Source organism: Saimiri boliviensis, chromosome 3 (assembly GCF_048565385.1).
Source record: "Saimiri boliviensis isolate mSaiBol1 chromosome 3, mSaiBol1.pri, whole genome shotgun sequence".
Taxonomy (NCBI): Eukaryota; Metazoa; Chordata; class Mammalia; order Primates; family Cebidae; genus Saimiri; species Saimiri boliviensis.
The window spans coordinates 81486128-81511253 of NC_133451.1; the positions used below are offsets into that span (position 1 = coordinate 81486128).

Below are 25126 nucleotides of genomic sequence, written 5' to 3' on the forward strand. Positions count from 1 at the left end.
GTACTCTTCCCAGTGTGAGTTCCAAGCGACAGTAGCTTCATGAAAAACCCCATTTAAAAGGGTTCTTGATGAAACAACTTTGAGAATACTGCATACTATTATGGAATCATGACATGCACATTAGGAAATCAAAGGTTCTATGGCATTATACACTAAAAGAAATCTCTTTGACCCTATTTTTCTTGGAGTTATTTGACATTGTGATGCTGTTTTTCAGCATAACACCTACTGGCATTCCACAGAAACCATATGCTGCTAGACATGTGACAAAACAAATTATAAGAATTTTAATGTAATAAAAATAATATCTAGTACATCACAGTTTATTGTTGCATATATCACTTATTTACCCTTATGAGAGGCAGACACTGTAATTCCAGAACGTAGGTCTATTAGGTTGAATAAATGCAACTAGCTGCTGTAACAAACAACTTCCAAATCTCAGTGGCTTAACACAATAAACTATTTTCCAACATCCTAGTCCAATGAGGGTTGGAGGTCAGAGGCAACTTTGCACAGGTTCATGCAGGGCTGACTCAGGCTTCTTTCCAGTGTCTCTAGGCCTTGGGGCAGTAAAATCCTCCACTCAGTCTTTTGAGTTGGCTAACAGATGACGGAAGTGAGTATGAAGGGTCCCATGAGAGGTTTTAATGGCCTGGCCTTAATGTGTCACGCATCACTTTCTCTCACATCGGTGAGCTAGGACTCAGTCACATGGCCCTGCCTAACTGCAGAGGAGCTGGGGGCTGCCATCTTCCTGTGAACCCAGGAGGAAAATGAAAAGTGACTGGCAAGGTGAACATATGGCATTTTCTCTGCCATGGTAGGTTTTACTACCATGGTATTGCCATGGTCATCTTCTAGTTGAGTAATCTCTTTCCTCTAACTTCCTTTGAGTCTCTCCTTGCTCATCTATAAAAACAAGGTAAAAACAAACAAAACAAAAGTCATGTTATGGGATTATTGATAAGATTAAATAAAATGATTTACATGAGATCACCTGACACATTGTAAGTATTCAATGGGTGTTCAAACAAATATAAATAATATCATACAGGTTTATTCCCACTAATATGTTTTTATAGATGTCCTATTTTAAAAGTTTACTTCTAGGCTGGGTACAGTGGCTCATGCCTGTAATCCTAGCACTTTGGGAGGCCAAGGTGGGAGTATTGCTTGAGTCCAAGAATTTGAGACTGGCCTGGGCAACATAGTGAGACACCATCTCTACATATAATTTTCTAGAATGAACTGTGTGTGGCAGTGCACTCCACTTGGGAGTCTGAGGTTGGAGGATTGCCCAAACCCAGGAGTTTGAGGCTTCAGTGAGCTATGATTGAGCCACTGCACTCCAGCTATAATTAAGCCACTACACTCTGAGGCAAAACTTTACCTCTAAATGAAATAATATAAAAATTTAGAGCTATCTTTGCTCTGAAAATTTGTCTACTCGTATATGAGAAAACAGAAAAAAAGAAAAGGATATTGTGTGGGGGGAGGAGAGGAGCCGGGGATAGCTCTTCCTTCTAGAAGGAGGAATACTAGTGTGACCTGTATACAACATGGCTTTTGAAGGGCTTTTTTTAGTTTTCAATCCATAATTCACTCCATATATCCATGCTCATGGGATTTCATTTTATTTTCTTCAGGCAGCCTGATATAAAATGAGGAGGATGGCTCTCATGTACCACATCAGGGGCATTTGGGACGGAAGCAGTGATGAAACTCCATCACTATTGAGTTTCATCAATAGGTTTCAGAATGACTAAGTGGTTATTCTAACTGGAATATGGTGAAGTGAAACCCCTAATTTCATAGCTTGCTTTTCACAATACTCTGTATCTAATATATCCTGAGTTTGTTCCCTGATCCTATTTTGAGCACAGATAACTACGTGTCTCGAGGATGATCTGCTTAGAGCTCTTCCGTGCCGTTCTCCACACCAAGAAGCTTTATCAGTTTTCCTCCTGATCCCAGAATGTCCTGTGATGCACGACGCTAAGAACTGGAAGAACCTGGTAGTTCCATTTGCAAAGGCTGTGTGTGAAATGAGTAACCAATCTTTGCAAGTCCTAAGTAAGTTTTATGTAACTTTATCTGTACTCTCAATATAGAGTCATTCTCTGAAGTGTTGTAGCAAATTTGGATAGAAGATTTCAAAATACACATGTATGTGAGAACATGACATGTGAATTATTGAAAAGATTGATAATCTAAAGCTATTGTAATTATTAATCTTATCATATAAATGTAGTTTTTAGACTTAGATGTGGCTTTAACATCAGAGTTTGGTAGCCATAAAGTATTCAATCAAGATAAATCCATACTTTAAACATTTTTGGCTCATGTTATTTTGAAACTTTAGACATTTAGAACAGAGATGATGAAAAAACAAACATTGAACCTTGCATTATTATTTACTTTATTCAGTACTGTGTTATGTCCTTTTATAGTTTTTACTGAATATTGAAAGTTCAATGATTACCCAATAACCCAGTGGGGTATAAATGTTTATATACCCTTCTACATAGACGAGGGGGAGGTAGGGAATGTAGACAATTCTTTTGAAAAGTAGTAAATGATTATTAGGGAGAATGAGTGAACCCAGGAAACAGAAATTAACCTGTAAATGATTCTCCTTGGAACTGGAATGAGCCTAAGAGGCAGTCAAAAGACATTATCTTTTGAAAAAGTATCTTCTCTGTGACAGATAATGAAATTTCAGAGATGGGATGAAAGACAATTCTTTTCTCTGTGGTGGGTCCAGTCTTAAGGTAGATAAGGGAGTGTCAGAGAAAAGCCTCTTCCAGCATCTGCTGACCTTCAGGGGCCTTTAACTTAAAATAATCAGCATACCAGGGTACTATATTTGGGGGTATAGTTCCCTGGGCTCCTTCACTTAAGAGATACAGAGGGTCAGGCATTATGTCTTATACCTTAATCCCAGCATTTTGGGAGGCCAAGGTGAGAGGATCTCTTGAGTCCAGGAGGTTGAGGCCAGCCTGGGCAACATAGTGAGACCCCTTGACTACCAAATTTTTTTAAAAAATCAGCCATACCTGGTGGCACACACCTGTGGTCCCAGTTACTTGGGAGCATGAGGTGGGAGGATCACTTGAGCCCAGGAGTTTAAGGCTGTGTTACTGGAAAGGGGTCCCAATCCAGACCCCAAACAAGAGTTCTTGGATCTCACGCAAGAAATAATTCAGGGAGAGTCTATAGAGTAAAGTGAAAGTAAGTTTATTATGAAAGTAGAGGAATAAAAGAATGGCTACTCCATACCACCGAGGGGCTGCTGGTTGCCCATTTTTATGGTTATTTCTTTATTATATGCTGAAAAGGGTTACATTATTCATGCCTCCCCTTTTTAGACCATATAGGGTAACTTCCTGACATTGCCCTGGCAGTTGCAAACTGTCATGGTACTGATGGGAGTGTAGCAGTGAGGACGACCAGAGGTCATTCTCCTCGCCATCTTGGTTTTGGTGGGTTCTAGCTGGCTTCTTTACTGCAAGCTGTTTTATCAGCAAGGTCTTTATGACCCGTATCTTGTGCCAACCTCCAATCTTATTCTGTCATTTAGAATGCCTAACTGTCTGGGAATGCAGTCCAATAGGTCTCAGCCTTATTTTACCCACCCCTATTCAAGATGCAGTTGCTTTGGTTCAAATGCCTCTGACAGCTGCAGTAAGCTATCAGCATACCACTGCACTCCAGCCTGGGCAACTGAGCAAGATCCTATCCCAAAAAAAGAAAACAAAAAGGTACAGAGGATATGTACAATGAAATGTAAGCCACCCAGTTCCCCTCCCAGAGGTAGCTACAAGTTCTAGTTTCTTGTGTAACCTTTGAAAGATGTTCTAATATATATAAACATACAAATGTATTCTTTCTGTTTTTAATGTTAGCAAATTATTAAAGTTACTTTTCCACAACTTGCTTTCTCTCACTAAACTGATATCATGGAGATCATTCCATTAGAGAATGTATAGAATTGCTTCATTCTATGTAATGGCTGAAGAATATTCTAATGTAAAGCATTTCATTGTACATATATAAATTTACACAAGCAGGAAAAATTCCAGAAAGCAAAATCACTGAGTCAAATTGTATGTACATTTTTAATTTTGAAATATTTTGCCAAATGACCCTCTACAGAATCAGGGTCATCATGTCACCCAACTTGGTTGTCATTCACACTGTAGTCTATATAAATTGCCCTCCTAGAGTTTGGCAACCTGTCAGTACTGAAAAAGGATGTATTAATTTACATTTCATCAGCAATTATGAGAGTATCAATATGCATACTTTCCAACCATGTTATCAAACTTTAATCTTTGCCATTCTGAGAAAAAAAAACCTTTTAAAGTTGAATTTTTCATATTTTTCATATTAAGAGTGAGGTTGTGCTGGTTTTCATATATCACGGATCTCTTTGTATATCATATTCTGTGAACTTTTATTATAGGACCACCAGGTTTGATTTCCTGTTGCACAATAACAGACCAATACACTAAAAGAGTAGGAGTTGCAGCAGAGGAAGAGTTTAATAATTGTAGGGCAACCAAATGAGGAGATGAAAGGAAACCTCAAATATGCCTCTTCAAGAGGTTTGTGGATGGGGTTTTTAAGGGGTCTGAACACAGGTGATGGCCTAAAGTGTGGTGATCACTGATTGGTTGAGAAGTGAGGGGTAAAGTCAGGGATAGGAAGACGAAGAAACCACATTCCTGTGCTGAGTCATCTCTTAGCTGAGGGTCTTCAGACCAGTTGGTGTCAGCCATTCTGCTGAAATTCATGATCTGAAAAATGCCTTAAATAATTCTTGGGTTAAAAGGTCCAGTGTCAGAGATTTATCTGTAGGAACAATGGGAGAGCAGGTGCTCAGTGTGCTGTGTGACTCTGGATTAGTTTTCAGCTAAGGAAAGTGGGTTGAAGTGCACCAGCACACCCTAGTCAATGACAAACCATAATTCTGCATAAAAGCTAGCTTATAATTCCCATTAAGAAAGTGAGAGCGGTTCCACTATTGTTTTTCCTTCTTTGCTTTTTTCCCATTGGTTGTTCATATATTTTTTTTTAATTTTAGAAGCTTCTTAATTATTAAGGCAATTAATCCTTTATCAATAATATAAATTACAATATTTAGGCTATTAAAAATGTTTTTTTTTACTTTGTGGTAGTTTTGCCATGCATAATTATTTTTGAAAATTTTAATGTAGCCTACTATATTAATATTTTCTTTTATGGTTTCTGGATTTGGGGTCATACTTTAAAAATTATAACTAGAATAATTCTCATCCTCTTTAATTTTTGTTATTTCATTTTTATATTTAAATATTTGATCCATATGAAGTTTATCTTAAACATTATTTTTTCTAGATCAGTTTCTAATTTTCCCCACACATTTATTGAATCTTTTAAATTCCTACTAATATGCAGTGCCACATTTATTATATGTTAAAGTCTCATGTGCATTTGAGTCTACTTATGGAATCTCTCTGTGTCTGCTTTTTATATATCTGGGTAATACTGTTTTAATTATATTAGCTTATTAGCTTGATAGTGTATTTTAACATCAAATGGATTTGTTTTCTGAGAATTGTTCTGAGAATTTAAAGCTTCCACATTCCAAATCCATGTTGCAATTCAGTAATACTAAAATATAATTCTTGGCTATTTAAAAAAACTACATGGCCATGTACCAGGTGTTTATAAAATCTAAAAACATAGATAATATCTTTTCATTTTTTAAAGATTAAAAATGTCTGGCCAGGCATGGTGGCTTATGCCTGTAATCCCAGCACTTTGGGAGGCCAAGGTGGATGATCACAAGGTCAGGAGTTAGAGACCAGCCTGGCCAATATGAAGAAACCTGGCTCACTAAAAATGCAAAAATTAGCCAGGTGCGGTGGTGCACACGTGTAGTCCCAGCTACTCGAGAGGCTGATGCAGAACTGCTTGGCCCCAGGAGGTAGAGGTTACAGTGAACAAAGATGGTGCCACTGGGCGACAGAGCAAGACTCCATCTCAAAAAAAGAAAAGATTAAAAATGTCCTTGATGACATTATGTATGTGTCTGTGTTTTTGTATTGACCTATATGTTTTCAGATTTTATAGATACACTATACAATTGTCAGTTTGAAAATTGTGAAGTCAATCAATTAGGCATAAATGTGAGTCATCAAATAATTTCTTCAAATCCTGAATTTGAGATTTTTAAAATTCTAATAATACTTAAAAAGAGAAAAAAAAATCCACATCTGTGAGCATTAAGTGTTGTCCAGGATGTACTTAAAAAAAGATATTTATAAATTATGCCATCAGAAATGTAAAATATTATCTATTTTGTACATTAAAGAACCCAGTAGAAACTGAGGGATTTGGGCGATGGTAGGAAAATCATATTTATCATGGCTAATTTTACACCCCCAGAAAAGTGTTGGGCATTTTTGCAAGAATCTTCTCTGAGCCCGCTGGTCCAGATGCTTAAAGCAGCCGTCATTTCTCAACTGCATCATTGGACTGAAACCGAACAGGATCACTGTAATATTAAAGCTCTTTTAGGAATGATGAAAGAACTGCATAAGGTAAGAGTTGTTCTAAAGGAATGTAGGTACTATTTTATTCAATTAAAATCCCTTATATTGCAACCATTGGATTTCTAAGAAGTCAAATAAAAATCATGAGTCATCAAATATTTTTTGAAGGAATATAGAAAAGGGAAATGTTTGGCATAAAATAATTAGGGATTAAAAGTTGAGAAACTTTTGAGGACTTAAGATGTTTTGTAATGGGCTTCTTTCATTAAGAAAAAGTACACTGTGCCTGTAATTCTAGCTACTCTAGAAGCTGAGGTGGGAGGATGGTTTGAGCCCCGGAGTTTGAGGTAGCAGTGAGCTAGGATTGTACCACTGTACCCTAGTCTGGGTGAAAGAGCAAAACCACGTCTTAAAAAAAAAAGGAAAAGAAAAGTACATTGAAGCTACTGCTACATGTAACAGCATACAGCAACATGGATGAATCTCATCAACATAGTGATGAACAAAAAGTACACCAAAAATTACACTCTGGCTTGTTTTGCATGAATTTTAAAAACAGAGCTAATCTATAATGACAGAAAGCAGAATGGTGTTACCTCTTGGGAAAGGCAATTGGCTTGGAAGGAGCATAAGGGAACAACCTGAGGCATAGGTAAGCACCTGGACAGTATTTATCCAAATAAGTGTGTATGTAAAACCTCACCAAGATACACATCTAAGACTTATGAGCATGCAAGGTGTGGTGGCTCACGCTTGTAATCCCAGCACTTTGGGAAGCTGAGGCGGGTGGATCACCTGAGGTCGGGAGTTCAAGACCAGCCTGACCAACATGGAGAAGAAACCCTGTCTCTACTAAAAATACAAAATTAGCTGAGCATGGTGGCACATGCTTATAATCCCAGCTACTCAGGAGGCTGAGGCAGGAGAATCCCTTGAATCCGGGAGGTGGAGGTTGCAGTGAGCCAAGATCCTGCCATTGCACTCCAGGCTGGGCAACAAGAGTGAAACTCTGTCTAAAAATAAAAAAAATAAAAATAAAAATAAAAAAATTATGAACTTACTGAATGTATTTTGTAAGAAGAAAAACCCAGAATCACATAGAAAAACCTTCCTTCAAACTAAGAGCAAGCCAAAAGACCAAAAAATGACTAGCACAGCCTGATGAGTAGATGTGTCTATCAGGACTTACATACAGGACACTCCTGGACTTCTGGATGGCAACAGGATAGCTCTAGATATCTGTGCTGCCTCCCACCTCTAAGTTGCTTTTAAGTGAATTTTCTGGGTCAAAGAGCTATGGTGTTTGAGCCATGAGACTGTTTGTCTTGGTAGGTTCTCAGATACTCTCCAGGATTTTGGGTTCTCAGGGATACCTGCTTCTCAGCTGGGCACCATAGCCTTGGCTCACTGCCTGGCCTTCAGGGTTAAGGCCCTGGATATACACCCTTAAGTAACTTGGTGGGGGACCCATCACACTACACATGTGTGATTTGTTTTGTTTTGTTTTGTTTTTTTTGAAATGGAGTCTAGCTCTGTCACCCAGGCTGGACTGCAGTGATTTTGGCTCACTGCAACATCTGCCTCCTGGGTTCAAGTGATTCACCTGCCTCAGCCTCCCAAGTAGCTGGGTCTACAGGCACCACCATCACACCTCGCTAATTTTTGTATTTTTAGTAGAGACGGGGTTTCACCATGTTGGCCAGGCTGGTCTCAAACTCCTGACCTCAAGTGATCCACCCACCTCAGCCTCCCAAAGCACTGGGATTCCAGGTGTGAGCCAATGCACCAGCCCATATATATGGTTTATAAATGAAACATATGTTTTATTTGTAACTTATGAAAGACTAAAAAGAAAGTCTGGCACAGTGGCTCATGCCTATAATCCCAGCACTTTGGGAGGCACAGGCAGGCAGATCACCAGAGGTCAGGAGTTCGAGACCAGCTTGACCAACATAGTGAAACCCCATCTCTACTAAAAATACAAAATTAGCCAGGCATGGGGGCGCATATCTGTAATCTCAGCTACTCGGGAGGCTGAGGCAGGAGAATCGCCTGAACCCGGGAGGCGGAGGTTGCAGTGAGCCGAGATCACGCCATAGCACTCTAGCCTGGGCAACAAGAGCGAAACTCTGTCTTGAAAGGAAGAAAAGTTCACAGAGGACTATGGCCCAAAGAAAGGGCCCAATGGATACTGTTATATCAACTCAGTTTGTTGATATCAGAATATTTGCTAAATCCCACTGTAGAAATATCAAATGAGGCCATTAGGATTTGGTATCCACATTCTCTATGGCTGTGTCAACATTAGGGTCACCAAAAATGCAAAGTTGGTTTTAGTAGAGTTACCTGAAGTCAGTGGTAGCCAGAAGTCACTGAGTTACATTATCCTCATTCTGCCTTGGGTGGTAATCCCAATAAATAGAAATCGAACTGGGCTCTCGACTAGATCTAAAGATGGACATAAGCATGTTATAGGTGAGTGTCTGAATTCCCACAGTGATCAGTGATTCACAGAAGAGCTCTTAAATTCCAGAGATGTAGACCAGGGTAATGAGAGCACTAATATCAAAGGCATCAAGGGCAGCACTTCTCAAACTTTGATATGCACATAAGTTATCTGAGATCTTGTTAAACAATGCAGATTCTGATCCAGTAGGCCTGGTGGTGCCTAAGATTCTGAGAAACTCTTAAGTGATGCCATTACTGATAATCCAAGGATTTATGCTTTGATGTTCTTGTGCCTAGGAAGAAAAGCTATTAAACTAATTAATAATGAATTACTAAATAAGACTATTACATTGTACATTGTAATTTACTGTCTTAAGCTGCAATTAGTAAACATAATATTTGGTCCCAGTTATGGAATGGTCTCTAGTATTGTGGACAAGTGGAAGACTATATTTGTTTTACTAATGTTGTCATAGAGAATGCATAATATTAGGTCATGCTAACTTCAGACATACATCCTGGGACCCAAACATTGTCATCAATCCTCTCTCTCTCTCTCTCTCTCCCTCTCTCCCTCCCCCTCTCCCTCTCTCACTCCCTCTCTCCCTCTCTCCCTCTCTGCTCCCTCCCTCTTTGCTTTTTTCTTTTTGGGTTTCATTCTCTCTTACTATATATAGGGTGTCAGAGCAGGGAACTATTTCTTATATCCAACTTTTGTTTTCTTTCTAGGATAATTTTACTTCTTAATAAAATACACCTCTTTCCCTGGTGCTTTGTAGTACTCCTTATGTTGAAAATCAGGTATTCATTTGGCTGTTAATCTATCTTTGTATCAATACAATACCATACAAGTTACTGTATCTTTATAATAAATATTGACATGTAATAGAATAAGTTTCAACTTTTATCTTCTCCTTCAGTATTATTGTCAAACTTAAATAAAAACTTTAAAATTACCTTTTTGTTCCAATTCCACAAATTTCCATTTGTTGGGCTTTTGATTGTGTTTTTGACCTGGTAGTGAAACGAATCTATAAAACAATTGGAGAGAGAATGACAACTTCACATTATTGAGTCTTCTAAGTCTGATCATGACATAGCTCTCTGTTTGTTTCATTCTTCAATTTCTTACAATAATATAGTGTTCCATATAGAAGTCTTGCAGACTGTTATTAGATAAATCCTGAGTACTTGATATTTTTATGTGATTATGTATCTTTTTAAAACAGCTTTATTTCACAACTATAATCCCAGCACTTTGGGAGGCTGAGGTGAGTGGATCACAAGGTCAAGAGATTGAGACCATCCTGGCCAGCATGGTGAAACCTCGTCTCTACTAAAAATGCAAAAATTAGATGGACGTGGTGGCACATGCCTATAGTCCCAGCTCCCTGGGAGGCTGAGGCAGGAGAATCGCTTCAACCAGGGAACCAGAGGTTGCAGTGAACTGAGATTGTGCCACTGCACTCCAGCCTGAGACAGAGCGAGACTCTGTCTCAAAACACAAAACCAAACAAAATAAACAGCTTTATTGAGATATAATTCACCCATTTAAAATATACAGTGTCACGCTGGTAATCCCAGCACTTTGAGAACCTGGGATAGAAAGATTGCTTGAGCTCAGGAGTTCGAGACCAGCTTGGGCAACATAGTGAGGCCTTGTCTCTATTTTTAAAAAAAATAAAAATTAATAAAATATGCAATGTAATACTTTTCAGTATATTCGTGGAATTGTACAACCTTTACCACAATCAATTTTAGAACATTTTTATCACCCGAAAAGAAGCCCTATACCCATTAGCAGTCACTCCCCATTCTCCCCCCAACTCCCATCCCCTGACTCTGACCTCACCCCTAGGCTATCACAAATCTACTTTCTGTCTCTCCAGATTTGCCTATTCTGGACATTTTATGTAAATTTAATCACCCATTATGTAGTCTTTTGTGGCTAGCTTTTTTCACTTAGCATAGTATTTTCAAGGTTCATCAATGTTGGGGTATGTATGAGTACTTCATTCTTTTTTATTGATGAATAATAAATCATGCATTGTATGAAATACCACATTTTATTTATCCCTTCCTCAGTTGATAGATATTAGGGTTATTTCCACTCTTTGACTATTAGGAAGAATGCTGCTATGTACATGTCTGTACAAATTTTTGTGTAGACATATGTTTCCATTTCCCTTGGGTATATACCAAGAATTGCTGGGCCATATGGCAACTCTAGTTTAATCTTGTGAGGAACTGCCAGACTGTTTTCCAAAGCAGCTGTACCATTTTGTGTTCCCACCAGCACTGTATGACAGTTCTAGTTTTTCCATTTTCTTCTTTGTTTTTATCGGGGGTGCGGGATAGAGTCTTGCTCTGTTGCCCAGGCTGGAGTGCAGCAGAACGATCTCGGCTCACTGTCACCTTCACCTTCACCTCCCAGGTTCAAATGATTCTCCTGCCTCAGCCTCCTGAGGAGCTGGGATTACAGGTGTGCACCCCACACCTGGCTAATTTTTGTATTTTTGTAGAGACAGCATTATACTATGTTGGCCAGGCTAGTCTTGAACTCTTGACCTTAAGTGATCCACCCACCTCTGCCTCTCAAAGTGCTGGGATTATAAGCATAAGCCACCACACCCAGCCATTTTTCCACATTCAAGCCAACACTTGTTATTATCTGCCATTTGGATTATAGTCATCCTAGTGAGTGGGAAATGGTATCTCCTTGGGGTTTTGATTTGTATTTCCTTGATGGCTAACGATGTTGACCTTTTCATATCCTTATTGCCCATTTCTGTATTTATTTTGAGAAATGTTTATTCCTATCTTTCATCAATTTTTAAAGTTTATTGGTCTTTGTATTATTGAGTTGTAAGAGTTCTTTATACATAAGTCCCTTATCAGTATATAATCTGCGAATGTTTTCCCATTTTTTTTTAATTGTACTTTAGGTTCTGGGGTACAAGTGCAGATCATGCAGGATTGTTGCATAGGTACATACATGGCAAGGTGATTTGCTGCCTCCATCCCCCCGTCACCTATATCTGGCATTTCTCCCCATGTTATCCCTCCCAAACCTCCCCACCCCCCACTGTCCCTCCCCATCACCCCTGCAAAAGACCCCACTGTGTGATGCTCCCATCCCTGTGTCCATGTGTTCTCACTCCTGCCTATGAGTGAGAACATGCAGTGTTTGATTTTCTGTTCTTGTGTCAGTTTGCTGAGAATGATGATTTCCAGATTCATTCATGTCCCTACAAAGGACCTCAACTCATCGTTTTTTATGGCTGCATAGCATTCCATGGTGTATATGTGCCAAGTTTTCTTTGTCCAGTCTGTCATTGATGGGCATTTGGGTTGGTTCCAGGTCTTTGCTATTGTAAATAGTACTGCAGTGAACATATGTGTGCATGTGTCTTTATATTTGAACAATTTATAATCCTCTGGGTATATACCCAGTAATGGGATTGCTGGTTCAAATGGAATTTCTATTTCTAGATCTTTGAGGAATCGCCACACTGTCTTCCACAATGGGTGAACTAACTTACACTCCCACCAACAGTGTAAAGCGTTCCTATTCCTACACATCCTCTCCAGCATCTGTTGTCTCCAGATTTTTAAATGATCGCCATTCTGCCTGATGTGAGATGGTATCTCAATGTGGTTTTGATTTGCATTTCTTTAATGACCAGTGATGAGCATTTTTTCATATGTTTGTTGGCCTCATGTATATCTTCTTTTGAAAAGAGTCTGTTCATATTCTTCACCCATTTTTGAATGGGTTTGTTTTTTTCTTGTAAATCTGTTTTAGTTCTTTGTAGATTCTGGATATTAGCCCTTTGTCAGATGAAGAAATTGCAAAATTTTTTCCCATTCTGTTAGTTGCTGGTTCACTCTAATGATTGTTTCTTTTGGTGTACAGAAGCTCCGAAGTTTAATTAGATCCCATTTGTCTATTTTGGCTTTTGTTGCCAATGCTTTTGGTGTTTTAATCATGAAGTCCTTGCCTATGCCTATGCCTTGAATGGTTTTGCCTAGGTTTTCTTGTAGGGTTTTTATGGTGTTAGGTCTTACGTTTAAATCTTTAGTCCATCTGGAGTTAATTTTCATGTAAGATGTCAGGAAGGGATCCAGTTTCTGCTTTCTGCACATAGCTAGCCAGTTTTCCCAACACCATTTATGAAACAGGGAACCCTTTCTCCATTGCTTGTTTTTGTCAGGTTTGCCAAAGATCAAATGGTTGTAGATGTGTGGTGTTGCCTCCAAGGCTTCTGTTCTGTTTCCATTGGTCCATATCTCTGTTTTGGTACCAGTACCATGCTGTTTTGATTACTGTAGCCTTGTAGTATATTTTGAAGTCAGGTAGCATGATGCTTCCAGCTTTGCTCTTTTTGCTTAGGATTGTCTTGGCTATGTGGGCTCTCTTTTGGTTCCATACGAAGTTTAAGGTAGTTTTTTCCAGATCTGTAAAGAGAGTCATAGGTAGCTTGATGGGGATAGTGTTGAATCTATAAATTACTTTGGGCAGTATGGCCATTTTCACGTTATTAATTCTCCCTAACTATGAGCATGGAATGTTTCTCCATCTGTTTGTGTCCTCTCTTATTTAGTCGGGCAGTGATTTGCAGTTCTCCTTGAAGAGGTCCTTTACATTCTTTGTTAGTTGTATTCTTAGGTATTTTATTTTCTTTTTAGCAATTATGAATGGCAGTTCATTCTTGATTTGGCTCTCTTTAAGTCTGTTATTGGTGTATAGGAATGCTTGTGATTTCTGCACATTGATTTTGTATCCTGAGATTTTGCTGAAGTTGCTTACCAGATTCAGGAGATTTGGACTGAGACAATGGGATCTTCTAAATATACAATCATGTCATCTGCCAATAGAGACAATTTAACTTCCTCCTTTCCTAACTGAATACGCTTTATTTCTTTTATTGCCTGATTGCTCTGGCTAGAACTTCCAATACTATACTGAATCAGAGTGGTGAGAGAGGGCATCCTTGTCTAGACAGTGCCAGAAATTCAGTATGATATTGGCTGTGAGTTTGTTGTAAATAGCTTTTATTATTTTGTGATGTGTTCTATTAATACCTAGTTTATTGAGAGTTTTAGCATAAAGTGCTGTTGAATTTTGTCGAAGGCCTTCTCTGTATCTATTGAGATAAAGTAGTTTTTGTCTTTGGTTCTGTTTATGTGATGGATTATGTTTATAGACTTGCATATGTTGAACCAGGCTTGCATCCCTGGGATGAAGTCTACTGTTGATTATGATGGGTAAGCTTTTTGACTTGCTGTTGCAATTGGTTTGCCAGTATTTTATTGGAGATTTTTGCATCTGTGTTCATCATGGATATTGGCCTGAAGTTTTCTTTTTTTGTTGAGTCTCTGCTGGGTTTTGGTATCAGGATCATGTTGGTCCCATAAAATGAGTTAGGGAGGATTCCCTCTTTTTGTATTGTTGGGAATAGTTTCAAGGAATGGTACCAGCTCTTCTTTGTATGACTGTTAGAATTCGGCTGTGAACCCATCTGGACCTGGACATTTTTTGGTTGGTAGGCTACTAAGTGCTGCCTCAACTTAATCCCTTGTTATTGATCTATTCAGGGTTTCATCTCCTTCCTGGTTTAGACTTGGGAGGGTGCAAGTGTCCAGGAATTTATCCATTTCTTCCAGATTTACTGGTTTGCGTGCATAGAGTTGTTTGTAGTAATCTATGATGGTAGTTTGTATTTCTGTGGAATCAGTGGTGATATTCCCTTTATTTTTTTATTGCATCTATTTGATTCTTCTCTGTTTTCTTTTTTATTAATCTAGCTAGCAGTCTGCCTATTTTGTTGATCTTTTCTAAAAACCAGCTCCTGGATTTATTGATTTTTTGGAAGGAATTTTCTATCTCTATCTCCTTCAGTTCTGCTCTGATCTTATTTCTTGTCTTCTATTAGCTTTTGAGTTTTTTTGTTCTTTCTCCTATAGCTCTTTCAATTTTGACATTAGGGTGTCAATTTTAGATTTTTCCTTCCTTCTCATGTGGGTGTTTATTGCAGTAAATTTCCATCTAGACATTGCTTTGAATGTGTCCCAGTGATTCTGGTTGTTCTGTCTTCATTCTCACTGGTTTCGAAGAACATCTTTATTTTTGCCTTCATTTCATTGCATATCCAGTTGAGATTTAGGAGCCAGGTGTTGAGTTTCCATGAAGTTGTGTGGTTTTGAGTTAGTTTCTTAATCCTGGGTTCTAATTTGATTGCAATGTGGTCTGAGAGACTGTTATGATTTCCATTCTTTTGCATTTGCTGAAGAGTGATTTATTGCCAATTGTGTGGTCAATTTTAGAGTAAGTGCAATGTGGTGCTGAGAAGAATGTATCTTCTGTGGATTTGGGGTGGAGAGTTCTGTACATGTCTATTAGGTCCACTTGTTCCAGATCTGAGTTCAAGTCTTGGATATCCTTGTTAATTTTCTGTCTGGTTGATCTGTCTAATATTGACAGTGGAGTGTTAAAGTCTCTCACTATTATTGTGTGGGAGTCTAAGTCTCTTTGCAGGTCATTAAGAACTTGCTTTAAGTATCTGGGTGCCCCTGTATTGGATGTATATATATTTAGGATAGTTAGCTCCTCTTGTTATATTGATCCTTTTACCATTATGTAATGGCCTTCTTTGTCTGTCTTGATCTTTGTTGGTTTAAAGTCCATTTTATCAGAGACTAGTAACAGCCCCGTTTTTTTTTTTTTTTTTGCTCTCCATTTGCTTGGTATATCTTCTTCCATCCCTTTATTTTGAGTCCATGTGTGTCTTTGCATGTGAGATGGGTCTCCTGAATACAGCACACTGACAGGTCTTGACTTTTTATCCAGTTTGCCAGTCTGTGTCTTTTGATTGGGGCATTTAGGCCATTTACATTTAAGGTTAATATTATGTGTGAATTTGATCCTGCCATTTTGTTACTGGTTGGTTGTTTTGCCCATCGGTTGATGCAGTTTCTTCATTGCATTGTGGGTCTTTACCATTTAGTTCATTTTTGCAGTGGCTGGTACTAGTTGTTCCTTTCCATGTTTAGTGCTTCCTTCAGAAGCTCTTGTAAGACAGGTCTGGTGGTGATGATATCTCTCATTAATTGCTTGTCAGTAAAGGATTTTATTTCTCCTTCATTTATGAAGCTTAGTTTGCCTGGATATGAAATTCTGGGCTGAAAGTTCTTTTCTTTAAGGATGTTGAATATTGGCTTCCACTGTCTTTTGGCTTGTAGGGTTTCTGCCAAGAGATCTGCTGTGAGTCTGATCGGCTTCCCTTTGTGGGTGACCCAACCTTTCTCTCTGGCTTCCCTCAGCATTTTTTCCTTCATTTCAACCCTGGTGAATCTGACAATTAGTGCCTTGGAGTTGCTCTTCTTTAGTATCTTTGTGGTATTCTCTGTATTTCCTGGATTTGAATATTGGCCTGCCTCCTTCATTTCAACCCTGGTGAATCTGACAATTAGTGCCTTGGAGTTGCTCTTCTTGAGTATCTTTGTGGTATTCTCTGTATTTCCTGGATTTGAATATTGGCCTGCCTTGCTAGGTTGGGGAAGTTCTCCTGGATAATATCCTGAAGAGTGTTTTCCAGCTTGAATTCATTCTCCTCATCACCTTCAGGTACACCAGTCAAGCATAGATTAGGTCTTTTCACATAATCCCACATTTCTTGGAGGATTTGTTCATTTCTTCTCACTTTTTTTCCTCTTTTATTGCCTTGTAATTTTTTCATTGAGTTGATCTTCAATCTCTGATGTCCTTTCTTCTGCTTGATCAGTTCAACTATGGAAACTTGTGTATGCTTTGTGAAGTTCTCTTGCTGTGTTTTTCAGCTCCATCAAATCGTTTATGTTCTCCTCTAAGCTGTTTATTCTAGCTGGCATTTTGTTTAACCTTTTTTCAAGGTTTTTAGTTTTTTCACATTGAGTTAGAACATGTTCCTTTAGCTCAGAGAAGTTTGTTTTTACCCACCTTCTGAAGCCTGCTCCTGTCAATTCATCAAACTTGTTTTGTATCCTTGCTGTTTTGTATCTTTTTTTCAAGGTTTTTAGTTTTTTCGCATTGAGTTAGAACATGTTCCTTTAGCTCAGATAAGTTTGTTTTTACCCACCTTCGGAAGCCTGCTCCTGTCAGTTCATCAAACTTGTTTTGTATCCATCCTGTTTTGTATCCTTGCTGGTGAGGAGTTGTTATCCCTTGGTGGAGAGACATTCTGGTCTTTGATGGTTTCAACCTTTTTGTGCTGGTTTCTTTCCATTCTTGGGTTTATCTAGCTTTCATCTCAGGGAGCTACTTGAGAAGGCAGCCTTTCCTTTGACCGCAGAGGCATTGCTGGGCTGCCAAGGATTCAGTAGAGCTGCTGCGAATATTTCCTGTGTCTTTTGTTTACTCAGGAAGATTAGACCTGCCTCTGCAATGGTGGCTGCCCTTCCCCCACCAAGCTCAATCTGTGAAACTCTCAAGCAAAAGGGCTTCAATTCACTGGACTTTGTGGGGAAGGGACCCATCTTGCCATATCACCTGATTCCCTGCTTTCAGTCCTCCTTCTTTCTTGGGGGTGGGTAGCTCCGTCCCACAGGCTTTCTTGGTGTTAGCTAATCCATCCACTTAGATCTGTGTCAAAAACCCATGGCATCAGCCAGAGCTGCTTCTCAGCTCTGTTCAGGTAATTCACAGGTACTTTTGAGCCTGGTAAAGATCTCCTGTTCTGTGGGTTGCAGAGAGCTTGGGTATCTGAACCACAGTATCTGAACCAGAAGCACAGTATCTGAACCAGAATCCCAGAGGGGGAGAGCCCCCGATCTTCCCATCAGATGCACTTACTGGGTGGGGCAGTGCCCTGTCCTGGCTCAGTTTTCCCTCTTTGGATTGTACCTACTGTCCAACCAGTCCCTTTTAAATGAAACTGGTACCTCGTGTGGGAATGCAGAGATCACTCACTTTCTGCATCTCTCTCGCTGGGAACTGCATTCCAGAGCTGTTTCTATTCAGCCATCTTAGCGGACTCCCCATGTGTTGTTTTTTCATTTTCACCATGGTGTCTTTTGAAGCACAAATGTTTTTGATTTTGATGATAAATTCATCTACTTTTTCTCTTAAAAGTTAAATTTTTAACTTTGTCATTGATGTAGAGAAATGCAGTAATTTTTGTACATTATGTTTGTTTTTAGCAATCTTGTTAAATTTACCTAGTAATGCTAATCTCTTGATTCCTTTGGATTTTTTCTGTATAGAATCACATAACTTGAAATAGTAACAGTTTTGTTCCTATTTATTTTTCTTTACTTATTTCATTGGCTAGGACATCCAGTATAATGTTTTATAATCTTATTCTTCTCTCAAAGGGAAAACCTTAACATTCAGTTTTATGTTTTGCTGTGGGATTTTTGTAGATACGTTTTTAAAAGGCTAAGGAAACTTCAATCTATTTCTAGTTTGCTGAGGGTTTTGTTTTTTATCATAAATGGATATTGAATTTTATTGAATGCTTTTTCCGCATATGATGGCAAAATACACAGATGGATTTTCAGCTGTTTTAACCTTATCTACTTGAAGTAACACAACTTGCTCATAATGTGTTATAGATTTCAAAGATTCCATTTCCTAATATTTTACTTATCATATTTGCATCTATATTAATGAGTGAGACTGGATTGTTACTTTGCTTTCTCATAATGCCCCTCTCAGATTTCTGGATCAGGTAATGCTGATCTCATAAAATGATCTGGGGAATATTCTTTTTCTATTTTATGTAAAAGGTTGTGTAATATTGTCATTTTCCTTAAATGATAGGTAGAACTAATCTATAAATCGTTTTGGGTCTGGAAATTTCTTTGTCAAAAGTTTTTTAAATTATGGGTTTAATTTATTTAACTGCTACAGGATTATTGAGATTTTCTATTTTTTCTTGTGTTGGTGGGTATTTCCCCAGGATTTGTCTCTTTATCTAAGTTTTCAAATATCCTATTTTTATCTTTTTAATCTAATTGTAAACTGTAGTTTCACCCCATTTTTCATTCTTGATACTGGTTATTTGTACTTTTGTTTTTTGAAAGTTCTTACCAGGAAATTGTTTTTTCTTTTTTAAAGAATCAGTCTTTTCATTTGTTGATCTCACTCCCATATATTTGTTTTTTATTTCCTTAATTTATGTTCTTAAATTTCTTATTTACCTCTTTCTATTATTTGAATTAATTTTGTGTGATGGAGGCATATTTAGATCATTGATGCTTCCTCTAAGAAGCCTTCTTGAACTTTTTAAGTTCTTCCCCAATCAGAAACTGTATTCTAAATGCCTATCTTTCAAATATCCTATTTTACCTACTAGACCATAGGTTGTCAATCTACACTCAAGGGCAGTCTCCTGTTTTTCCAAATACAGTTTTATGTGAATAAAGTCATATTCATTTGTATAAGACAGGATTTAATCTAATGGTTTGTCCCATGCTTGACAAAATACTATGTGCCAAGTTAATATTTATTAATTAATGGACAAAGTGTTAAATTTGTTAAAAGTACCTTGGACGTTTATGGTGCTTTTATTCTCAAAATCTAGAAACTATTTCTAGTAAATCTGTGTCCTAAAGATTAGTTTCCTAATCCACACTGTCAGTGTCTTATCTTTGATAACATTTCTTCATGAAAATTAAGGAAATTATAGCTCAGAAAATGGAAATTTTCTAGAAATCTACTTCATCATTGACAAATGTTTTTAGTTCATAGAGCTCTCTTCTGATGATCTATGTAACAGCCATACATATATATCTATATATCATAGATTAAATCACTTATTGACAGAAAATGAAATTTACAGGTTATATTCTCTTTAAGGTAAACAAAACTAACTGTCGACTATCAGAAAATACTTTCAACATAAATGAACTCTCCAACTTATTAAACTTTTGTACAGAAAGACGAAGACAGTTCTTTCGGGATAACCACATGGTAAGAATGACATTTTTACTTCTGAAAATTTTCATATAAGGGAGACACATTACTGTAAGTAGCTGTGAAGGTACTCCTTCGATAAATCAAGATTTGAAATTTTTTTGCAATGATAAATTTGCTAAATTTGATGATCATTGAAAAGTTAAACATATTTTAATCACAAACTAAGTACACCTTTTGAAATTTTGTTTCTAAGTAATTTGGATTCTTAACAGATTTCTGAGGCCAGGTGCTGTGGCTCACACCTGTAACCCCAGCACTTTGGAAGGCAAAGGTAAGCAGATCACTTGAGCCCAGGAGTTTGAGACCAGCATGGGCAACATGGTAAAATGCTGTCTCTGTTGAAAAAATACAAATATGTAATAGCATATATCTGTAGTCCTAGCTACTCAGGAGGCTGAGGTGGGAGGATTGCTTGAGCCCAGAGAATGAAGTTGTAGTGGGCAAAGTTTATGACCCTGCACTCCAGCCTGGGCGATAGAGCAAGACTCTGTCTCAGAAAAACAAAGAATCACAAAAACCAGATTCCAAAAAAGCAACAAGGTAAAGGAATTAAGATTTTTAAATTGTTTTTAATTATCAAAACTATTATCTCTGTTTATTTTTTAGATACCTGCAGAAGCCCCCAGTCCTGTTATTTTCAGTGATTTTCCATTTGTCTTTAATTTGCTATCCAAAATTAAATTACTGAAAGCTGATTCACATCTAAAGATGTGGGTATGTATGCCCTATTTTTTAGTATGAAAAATTCTAAACATATACAAAATAGAGATAGTGGTGTAATGAATCTCATTACCAAGATTCAGCAATTGTCAACATTTTGCCACACTTTTATTTATCACTTTTTTTCTTTTGTTGTTGTTACCGTTTTTGTTGAAGTATTTTACAGCAAATTCCAGTCCCAATTTCTTTTCAGCTGTCCATACTTAAATGCATTATTTCTGGTTGTTTTACTCTTGTTCACTCTGAAATTCATGAGTGGTTCAAGTAGCAACCACATAATTCTTTCATTGTTTCCCATAAACCTTTTATTTAATAATTTCATATATTATTTTCATTAAGGTTGTGGTATGTCAATATTTCTAATCTTATCATTCCTTCCAAAGTCGTTTCCTGGAATTAGGCAAAAAAGAGCTTTTCCTTATCAGTCAGGGCACTTGGTTACCCTAAAATGCTTAAAGACCATTCACATAGGAAGGTAGACTAATTAATTTCTATCCTTTTTAATATCAAATATTGCCAAATTACCCTCTATAGAGTTTGTAAATGCCTATTCCACATGCTGTTCTCAGCAATGCAGAGTATTACCAAGCTTTGTGATCTTTTCCATTTTGATGAGTTTAATCATGATATTTCAGTTTGATTTTAATTTATAGTTATTATTTAATGTCATAGTCCTCACTTTCTTTATGTAATATATATGGTTTTCCTACTGTGAGCAATGCTGACACTATCCAGTAAACTGTTCTTTCCTTCTCTCTTTTCTCTCCTCCTCTATCCAATTTTGATTATTAATGTGTTCTTAAATGCTAATCTTTAGATTAAAAATATCTCCTTAGGCTTCTTGGAGCTTAATTTATAAGTTCCAAGTGATAATCTTTTATTCTTAAATGCCTATGAGTCACTCATGAGTTAAATAATGCCTATGAGTCAATCGATTAGTTTATTTTGTTTTCCATTTATTTTCACCCTTCTGCTTCTTTTCTGGTAGTTATATTAGTCCCACATATGATTTACATGCTATTGTCTTTTTTTTTAATCACCATCAGCCTTAGTTCTCAGTTAAGTATATATAATGCAATCCCCTTATTATGCTAAAACAAATTTTCCAAATTTTTTTTTATTGTTGAGGCTTGTTTTCTAGGCCATTCCTCATGAAAAGTTTATATCTATTTAATGATGATATTTATATTTTAAAGACTCATAGGAATCAGAATTTATACCCATTATTGACTTTTATAACTAATTCGAAGGATGCAGGCCATTGGGGTGAAATATAAGAAGTCTGGGATAGAACATGCACAAGAGAAGCCATTTCGGTATTCATTCCCTTTTTATACCCCACTATTTATGTGGCTTACATGACATTTTCCAATGTGCCATGCCCCATTAATCCATAAATTCCAGGTTTATTTATAATAAGCAACCTAAACGGACAAGCTATATCCTGCTAGTAGCATTCCATAGGTAAGGATTGTCCCTCTAGTTATTACTACTATTATTATATTTTGAAATAGAATCTCACTGTGTCACCCAGGCTGTAGTACAATGGCGTGATCTTGGCTCACTGCAAGCTCCACCTACCAAGTTCAAGTGATTCTCATGCTTCAGCCTCCCAAGTAGCTGGGATTATGAGCACCTGCCACCACGCCCAACTGATTTTTATATTTTTAGTAGAGACAGAGTTTCACCATGTTGGTCAGGCTGGTCTCAAACTCCTGACCTCAGGTGATCCACCTGCCTCAGCCTCCCAAAGTGCTGGGATTACAGGCATGAGCCACCATGCCTAACCTAGTTACTATTATTAGTGTCTATTACCAGCATGTTTACAAATAGATTTGACCAGGCCATCTCTTCTTTTGTTTCTGAGCCATATGTTTTTATTTTTCTAACATCCCTGGTAAAGGGAGAAAATAGATTGTCTTTCCTTTCCAAACCTAACTTTCCCATCAGTTTCCTTTAAACAGGACCTTCCCTTTATGGTATTTTCTGCTATTACCATGTTTCTCTGTGGTTCATTTGTCTATTCTGCTAGTGAATAGTTGAGGGTTGAGTGGACAATGGACTTGGACAGATTGCACATTATGAAAGACAAAGAAAGTCTGAGGACAAGAAAACTCTTTCTTTTAGTTGTCATGAGTGAAGCTGGTCTGAGGACAAGAAAACTCTTTCTTTTAGTTGTCATGAGTGAAGCTGGAAAGCTGACTTTACAATCCTGCTCTCCAAAGGAAAGATAATGGATATAGTCAAAACTGCAAGCTCCAAACTGGGTCACCAACTCAAATGTGTAAATTTGAAAAAGTAAAACCAGTATATAGAGAACTGCAGGAGAGAAGCTGGAAATTAAGCTAAGAGGCAGGTTTCCCATCCAGCTCTTGGTTATGTAAAAGAAGGTACAGACACCTCTCCCAGCTGTAGTCAGTGGAGGGCATTGCTGGCCACATCCTGTCACTCAGACCCATGGAACATGTTGCTCAGTAGTCAGTATTGCTGGATGTCCCAGACCTGCAGACTCGTGTAGGGCCACAGGAGGTGATGACCCATCACCGGAAAGGAACAGAGATGGAAGTTGTTCCTTCCCTACAAATCTGTGCTAAAAAAAAAAAAAAAAAAAAAGTCTTAAAGAAAAAACAGAAGAATCGAGAAATCACATATAAATTTCTTAGTATATAATGGTGGCAGAGACCCAGGGCAGAGATTTCCCAACCCCAATGCCACTTGAACACTTCTCTGAGGTGCTTGTAGAGAATGAATATGGGCAAACACATTCACTCTCACATTCCCAGCTTAGGAACCTGGGGTAGGATAGCTATCATCCACTGGTCTTGCTGTCACGATTGCAGGACAGGCCCTATGAGGGCTGCATTGGTTTGAGTTCTAAAACCTCATTTATTGTCCTTGTGATATAACTGAAGCCCTTGAGGAGTGCTGAAGGTCCAAGCAAGGCTAGCAAGTCCAACGCTAGTTTTCTAATCCAAAGAAGTTCAACAGAAACAAGATCAGAGATTAAAGCAATGTGAGAATGTTGAGAATTCAGAAAAGCTAAAGAGAAGTACTTAGGGTGATCAGAAAAGTTAAAGCGAAGTACTACTTAGGGTGACCAGGAGCATTATTAGATACAAAATAAGGCCACTTGTGGCATATTTTTAGAGTTCCCGTGTAGATTCAGTGGATGGATCATAGTTATTGGAAAAAGAAGAGTGGATCTTCTCTGAGGAAGTCTCTCTTCTATCTTTTCCCTACAGCTCCCATTATCCCTAAGCTCTTATACTGCCTTTATATTCCTGAGGATTACAATGCTAATATTCTGTGTCTTAAGACTGTTGGTAGATGAATGCCTCAGCATGTTGAATACCAGTATGGCCTTTAAGGATGATGTTTACTATAATAAATGATCTGAGATAGCTTTTAATAACTTAGCTGTTCATCCATGCTGACTAATCTCCTGTACACAATTCCTAAGTAACCACAGTTTCTGTGGCCCTACAATCACTTTATTTTCCATAAGACAGATATGATGTCCTTTTTCTTAAATAATTACAACGTGAGCATTTATAGCAATGACAGGATTAAGTATATACTATACAAAATGTTTATTGGAAGTATTGAACATTTAAAAGTATTAAACTATTAAAAGAATCCCTGGGATTCTTATGAAGTCAAAAGAAGCCAACTAAAATTTTTATTTTTCCAGATGTCAGAAGAGAAAGAATTCATGCATATGCATGAAACAATTCTGAAAAAAAGGGAAGAATTTCCCCCATCACCTAGATTTCTACTTAGAGTCAGACGAAGTCACCTGGTTGAAGATGCTCTGCGTCAATTAAGTCAAGCGGAAGCCACCGATTTCTGCAAATTATTAGTGGTACAGTAAAAAGTCTCACTGAATATTTTTACTTCTGTGGGAAGGATGCATTCATATGATGTAATAAAGGCTCTCTTAAAAGAGCCTGCATTTGCAGCTATGGTTATCAGTCTTTTGGTTTTCAGAATTCCCTTCTTACCCTTCATAAAACCGCAATGGGATACTGTTAACTCAATTGCACATTGGGCTATGAGTTAACTATTAGTTACGATGACCACAAAAATGCTGCATAATAAAAGATCCCAAAACTTAATGGCTCAAAAATAACAATAATTTATTTTATAGATATGAAGTTAGTGTGCTGACCTAGGCTGAACTCATCTGGGTGGGTTTGCAAATTTTGTCTGAGTTTGTGTACCTCTGGCAGTTGGCTAGGGATTGGCTGATCTAGGCTTAGCTGGAACAGTTTGGCTCTGCTTCCTATGTCTTTCATCCTCCTCCAGGGACTAGCAAGCATGCTCTTCCCACAGCAGTGCCAGAGGTGCAAGACAGCAAGACCAAACATTGTTTTAGTCAAAGCAGTCATAAAGCTGAACCTAAGTCAAGGGCTAGGGAAATATACACAACCTCTTCAATGGGAGGAACTGCAAAGTCATA

At 37.8% G+C, this 25126-nt stretch overlaps 1 protein-coding gene across 2 annotated transcripts in view; it reads left to right on the forward strand.

Annotated features, from left to right (window-relative positions):
* The window catches only part of HERC6 (HECT and RLD domain containing E3 ubiquitin protein ligase family member 6), a 74663-nt gene that overhangs the window by 29737 nt on the left and 19800 nt on the right, over positions 1–25126 (forward strand). For both annotated transcript variants that reach the window (XR_012516876.1, XM_003924004.4), the window contains exons 12-16: positions 1887–2076; positions 6436–6590; positions 19828–19941; positions 20554–20661; positions 24359–24529. Coding sequence is in view for 1 of the 2 variants with exons in the window: in XM_003924004.4 (XP_003924053.2) it covers positions 1887–2076; positions 6436–6590; positions 19828–19941; positions 20554–20661; positions 24359–24529 (738 nt within the window). In the remaining variant the exon portion in view is untranslated. The remainder of the gene's footprint in view (positions 1–1886; positions 2077–6435; positions 6591–19827; positions 19942–20553; positions 20662–24358; positions 24530–25126) is intronic.